Genomic DNA, 6,965 nt, shown 5'->3' with positions numbered 1-6,965 from the left:
AATTAATACAATCGGCCACTGATGGACTGGCCAAGTGTTTGTATTTTAGTTTATGAAATGCTCAACTTACCTGAGATTTTTTAATGCACAAGTTATGTATTTTATAGTCACTTTATGTGAGCTGTTTATATGAATTTAAAATGGCCTGTCCTAAGGAAAGTGTTGACAAGCCAGTGATCAAATGTGAAATGTTTTTCCATTAGTTTATTTATAAATATAATTGATAATTGATCTGTAACATCAACACAAGAAAATATCAGACTTTATTGATCTCACAATGGAAATCACTTTTTCACTCAGAGAAAACCACTTTTAAGAAGGTCTTTTGGCAGTGCAACTCAAACAGACATACTTGTGCTTTTTTTCTATCCTTGGGTAAATATATGGCTCCATACCAAATTAATCATTAACCGGTTATTTCCACAATTTACCAATAAGCCACGACATTTCCTGTTCAAGCTGGTAAGACAGTCGCAAGTGAAAGGTATAAAGGAGTATCCGATACATCAGTCAAAAGAGCAGGATTTGTGGACACAACGATAATGAAGACCGCAGTCCTTGTTTTCCTGATCAGCTGTGCCGTGTGTGCCGCTGAGGTCAATCCCAGTGAGACCAAACATACTCAGTGCTTCTGCGATGGAACTTTGGCTATGACTGTGGGAGCTTTGACCGAGAAAGTTACCAATCTCATCGACAAAATTGCTCAAGTGGAGACCAAGCAGCAAAGTACAGAGAAGGAACTGACTGAACTGAAAAGCATCACTCAAGGTTAGTATCATGAACACCTTTGCTCATATGTTAGTCCAATCCTTGCTACTGGTATTGTATGTGAATTTTGAGTCCCTTAGCAAGACGCTTCATGCACCTTGCTTTGTTTAAAAATGTGTCTCTGCAAAACATTGGCACAGAAACCAGGCCAGAAGGACCATGTGTAACTAAAGAGCAAATACAGTAAATAGTACGACTTTTGGCTTATATAAATCAATACATGTTTTTACTTGCATTTCCCAGGTACCCCTAAAGTGGCTTTTTCTGCGGCGCTATATGAAACGGGCTCCGGAGACACTGGACCATTTAACACGGCTACTCCACTGAAGTACAAGAAAGTGTTTTCCAACATTGGCAGCAATTACAATCCAGCAACAGGTATACAAGCCACTGAAGATCATGATCAAGCCTACCACAAAATTATGAGTTTGTCAGGACATGATACATTAAGTACTGCAAGTGAACAATTTGTCATCAAAGGTTAAGGGTCCTGATTATGAAAATAAGCAGCACAATGCACGTAGCAGTTGGCTTTATCAGTCTGAGTGAGGAGCACTGGTGACCAATCACTGAGGAGATCCAACAAAGCAACAGATGGTTGAACAAGGTTCTGATGTTACAGTAGGGCTGTATTGGGCAGGAAGTGAATGTTGAATAGGATGTCACACTCTCAGATGCATCAACAGTTCCTTTCATGTTATATATACTTTAATTTGGCGGGCAGGTGCCAATACAACTCTATGGGAGAATTTTTGAAAGAAATTTCCAGAATGAAAATATCCAAATGTTGATGGGATTCCCAAATTTGCCACATAGTTCTGAAAGTCCTTTCTTCTGGCTAGCATCACGCAAATGTTTTTGAATGTGGTCACCACTTTTGTACACCACAAAATCTTGAAAAACAACAATTGGAAAGTGATTTTTGCATTTAAAGAAGAACTAAGTAACTTGTTTACCTTAATAAATCCTTTTCGTAGTCCTCCCTCTGGGGGTAATACAAGTGTTAATGGGATGATTGGGGGGGTCTTTCATCAGCCCCTGGTGTCTCTGTCCAGAAAACCACCCTTGCAACTTCCTTGCCTCGGGCTCGGAGGTGCAATACACACTAATAGAATCGTGAAGAACTAGCCAACAGGCTAACAGGCAAAGCTAACTGCGGGCTAGCACCACTTAAACAGTATTTACAGCCAGCTGAGTGTACAAAATGATCTCCATTGTGTCATTGAGTTGTGGCACAATGTACAATATCCCTCTCTCCCTTTGTCTTTTCTATCAGCGTAGTATTTACTCTCACGGACAATTAATGAGTAAAAAAAGAAAGGAAACATACAACGACACCTGCAGTGGTGCTTATGGCCTCTAGGGGCATGAGTTACTTAGTTCTGCTTTAAATAGATAATTACATAAATGCATACATGTACATACACTTCCTGAAGTCTCCTGAAGAAAAAAGTCACACGCTCAATTGTTCTTTTTCTAAAATGTACAACCCTCTCCTGCTAAATTCACAGGCATTTTCACAGCAACAGTCAAAGGGGTGTACTTCTTTCGCTTCTCGATGTTCAACAACCTGAAGCCTACTCCTAACTCGGTTGTTAGGCTGATGAAAAATAGTGGCCATGTGGTGACCGTGTGGGACATCTCCGGATCTGACGGGAACGACATGGGCAGCAACGCAGCCGCTCTCTCACTAGAGGTTGGAGACAATGTGTATGTGGAGCTGATGGCCAACAGACAGATCTACGATGACCTCGCAAACTACAACACCTTCACTGGGTTCCTGCTTTTCACTCTCTAATTGTATTTTGTTGTTTTGTTTATTTCCTGGATCACCTGCTACTATTAAAAATGTTAGCTTTCAACCAGTGCAGTTTTTCCATTACCTTATGCTGCCAATTGTGGCTTTTGTATAGACAGAAATCAGGCTTTTTTATTCTCTCCTGCAACATCAAATTATTCCGTGGCCTATAGCAAATGCAGCCAAGTATTTGTCCTTGCTTTCTCTTCGAATAGTCCTGGCTCCTCATTTATTTTCTGTCCATACTGTTTTCCATTTGTTTGTTTTATCCTTGGTTTAGACTAGAAGCTAATCAAGATTTTTTCATTAACAGTTCTTGTTAAAAGTTTGAGAAGCATGTCGATCATTCCTCATCATTCGTTTCCCATGACATGTGGTTGTGGAAAACTATGGCGCAGAGAGTGATTGTGGTGTGGACATCATTAGCCACATACATGTCCAGAGTTTTGAGTGATGATGTGGTCAGTGAAATAAATATGTGCGGGTAAAAATACCAGCTGCTCGGACACATGTAATTTGTGTGTCTCTAGCCTGAGGTGGAGCCAAGGCAGTTACAGGTGAAGACAATTGTTTAGATAAGGGGGTACAGGAGCTTTTCTGTCCTCATGGTGCACCAGAGTAAGATCCTTATCAAAACTAGAGATTAAAACTCAAAGTAAGTAAATAATAAGCTCATAACAAGACTTTGAAAGCAGTCCGGTTTTGGAACATGTGTAGCTAAACTCTTGACAATCCAAATACATATTTTTCTATAGGTTTTTTAACGATCATATACATTAAACAATTTTAAACACTGCAGAATCTCAACAGCCAGTTTTTTAACAGCATTTGCTTTGGTTGTTTGCAATAGCATTAACCACACAAATGAATAAACAGAGTCATTGAATCATTGAATAGGTTTATAAATGAACCTAAGGCAGCTTGACCTTAAGGTTGCAGTAAATAAATGTAAACAAGCTCCTCCAGCTGCTATTAATCCTCATGTGTCAGTCAGGGTCACTTCTTAAAGTGATGGCCCCTTTTACATAGATGTGAGATTTACAACAGCGTATTGTTTATTATGAAATGCACTGATTCACTGTCTCTGTATAATCTCACCTCAGCAGTGCACCAAGCCACTATTACAACACGTTTTATCTGTTTGTTTACCCACTGATTAGCCTTGTGGGCGCACCATGACAGAGAGGGGTCTGAATGATGGCGGTTTCATTTACAACCTACACTATGGGCCCACGAGCTGAGGAGATATTGAGATGAACTGATGCTTTTGCAGGAGAGGGTCAGCGCTCATATTACAGGGTGTTATTGAGGCCGGGAATGTGTAACAGGTGCTGAAGAAAGACAGTGCACTGTGCATGGAGGCGTGCATTAGATCCTTTACATGTGATCAGAAATGTTGGTTGAAGCAGAACATTTCAGTGTAAAATTTCCAAAGTGGATATAAAGGGATGTTTCTGCACTTAGAAGAGGTCTCAAACCTTCCCTTCCTGAGTGCGCCATCATTTTCAGCAAAAGGAAAATGGTGGTAAGCCACTTAGTCGTTCTTCTTCATTCAACTTCTGCTGTCATTTTTGAAAGTTGAATGGGGTGGAAAGCTAGTTAGCTCTTTTTTGTATCTCCATTGGGGACTCAAAGAGCTTTACGTCAAGGAATGATGCACAAAACCACCACAATTCAATGAATTAATGAATTAAGTTTGTAGCCCAAGGACAAAACAATGGTACACATTGACAGACTGAATCTTCGGGTTCATGAGCAAAGGCAAAAGTATGTTTTATACAGCCAGACTACTGTTTAAAGGATCTGTATCATGCTATTTTAGCCATTCCAAAGTAAAGTATTGGCATGTATATGATATATTGTACCTCTACCACTATAAAGCATTAATTGTGATAAATAAGTATTTTCTGGAGGTATTTTTCAAAACCGGAAGACACAATGCGTCGATTCGGTTAACTCCGCCCCCTATCTCCGCTCATACAACTCTACTGTAGTAAAAATAAACATACCACAGCAATAAGAGAAGTTACTTCACAATGCTGTTATAAGGAGACATCTGCAACACGGCTTCATAAATGGCTAACACACAAGCTAACGCGCATTTTGACTCACCACCGCTCTGTCCTGGCCTCTCCATCACATCATGGGACTCGCGTTGGTTATAAAAGTTAATCCACTTTGATTCTGGTGAAGGTTCACCAAGCATCCATCAGTGACAGACATAGAAAAACACAGTTTTGGTGATAGTCGGCGAGTCCCGGAGAGGAAAAACAACATCTTTGGCAGGTTTAATAAAGTCCTTGTAGCCAGACACGCCTTTTTTTTCTCCGTGACATTATCGTTAGGTAAGAAAAAAGAACAAGCGTGGCCAGAGTAGGTTAGAAAGAGCTCCATCTTCACAGCTTGCAGTGCAAACATGACATCTGTTCAGACGCTCAGGGGTGCGTTTGTATTGGCCGCAGGGGCAGCGCTGACCTTTTCTTTTCTTTTTTTCCCCTTTGTTTCCTTCTTACAACAGAAATAATGAAAAAGCTGTTTACAAATTAAAATCAGGCGATAAGGCAGACATTACAGACGTCGGGCTCTTCCTGTTTGACACTATGATGTACAAAACAGAGTGTCACAACTCAGTCGTTTTCCAGCAGTGGGCGGAGCAGCTGCTCCAGGATTCAGGAGGATTGCTTAGAACTGTGTGAATGAAGCCAAAAACCACTCTGGGGGTGTTTTTGATAAGGATAAGCATTACAACATGGTAAAAAGTCGATTTTGCATGATATAGCCCCTTTTAGGATTAATTACACCAGAACTGTGTTTTTTGACCACCATCAATGATTAAAATAATAATAGTTGCAGTCACAGAATTAAGATGTACTCATTTTAAAAAGCATTGTGTGACTTTTCCATGTAAAATACCGGCAACTAATTAAAAGTTTTCTACACATGAACTTTCCTTTTGAAAGCATCTATTGGATTGTGTTTCATGTTATCCACCACCCAATCTTTGGTGCAGGCATAAGAGCTACTTCACATCCTTTTTAAGTGCAGTTGCCTGATAATTTGTTGAAAATATCCAGCAGACTACGGAAAAATGACGCTTCTGTCGAAATGGTTTGAAACTGGGTCTATAGACTTACCCCTCTTGCTGTGTTGTAGCTCCTAAATATTCATGTCCTCCTTTATTGCCTCAGAGCTCATGTGATCGAACATTAATGACTTGGAGAAATAAATGTGTTGGTTTTAATAATGCCCTCTACACTAATTCGCTGTATGCAAATATTCACTTTGACAAATACAAATCTCTTCTATAATTTATACACGCTGGCACAATCGTCGACATGCGCTGTGATGCCGGGCCCTGAATGACAAATCTATGGCTTTAATCCACGGTGAATTATACGGAATATGCACGGGTAAAAAATGAAATAAATCAAAAAGGAGATCAAGTCCTCTGAAGACATACAGCTTTGAAAATACTAATTATGTGATGGAATGATGCTTTGTGATGTGAAGCACCTTAGTCATGGACACACACATTGTTTGACTTCAAAAAGACAACAGTTGTAGTACATATGGGAGAGCTCCATGTGAGAATCGCACCAATGTGACTTGAATCCGAAAATTATTTCTGCTGAGCTTTTTTCAACCATGCCCAAATTTGACAACTTTCAATCAGGCTATGACCACATTTAGACAGTGAAAAACATGCAATTACTGTGATTACAGAAAAAAGGCTTTTTAGTTCCAAAAGATTGTCCTATTTTACAGTTGTACAGCAACAACAACAACTGTTCTTTATGAAACCATTTTTTTTTTCAAGCAGCTACAACACTAACTCTATGTTGCTGTCCTGAAGCAGTGGATGTTAACTTCACAGTCTTCAGCCTCCTCATCAAGGTTTCTCATTTCATATCTGGCTGTGAGTAACCTTGCATGGTGCCCACATGTGCATTGTTTGCATGAATCATGGTTTAAAGTCTTTATTTGTATTGTGGAGGAGAGACAGATCATTAATCATTAAAAGCGGCGCACCATAGAGCTGAATCTTTCCCCTGGTCCTTTTGATCTTTTCTTTCTCATTAATGTTGTGCAAAAAGCTCAAATCGAATCACTTAGTACCACAATGTATTTCTTTGATTTGAAGAAAGTAGTGTTCTAAATACTCTCAAATGAGAGTGTAACTGTTATAATATATTATAACACTCAAAATGAGTACTGTACATGTACATAATACATGTACAGTATTCCGTTAGTACCCAAGACTAACTCTTACAGAGGTCTTAAGGGGTCATCTTAGCAACTCATTTTACGCCCACGGTGCGGCGTTGCACATATTGATTCGCCTGAATGATTTTAATCAAACTCGAGGAATGCTAAACATCAAGGTGGACACAATTATAAA

General features: G+C 39.6%; 1 protein-coding gene across 1 annotated transcript; it reads left to right on the top strand.

Moving 5' to 3' along the window:
• Window positions 1-518: 518 nt before the first annotated feature.
• Window positions 519-2,677, top strand: LOC306967872 (complement C1q-like protein 2). The gene is made up of 3 exons (XM_079563065.1): window positions 519-768; window positions 1,012-1,146; window positions 2,280-2,677. Exons 1-3 carry the CDS (start codon window positions 543-545, stop codon window positions 2,564-2,566), a joined length of 648 nt encoding a protein of 215 aa, XP_079419191.1. The 5' UTR covers window positions 519-542; the 3' UTR covers window positions 2,567-2,677.
• Window positions 2,678-6,965: the final 4,288 nt, after the last annotated feature.

Source organism: Gobius niger (assembly GCF_951799975.1).
Source record: "Gobius niger genome assembly, chromosome: 9".
In the NCBI taxonomy this organism is placed as follows: domain Eukaryota; kingdom Metazoa; phylum Chordata; class Actinopteri; order Gobiiformes; family Gobiidae; genus Gobius; species Gobius niger.
Note: the sequence above shows the minus strand (reverse complement) of the source record. Positions and strands in the feature narration are given on the sequence as shown.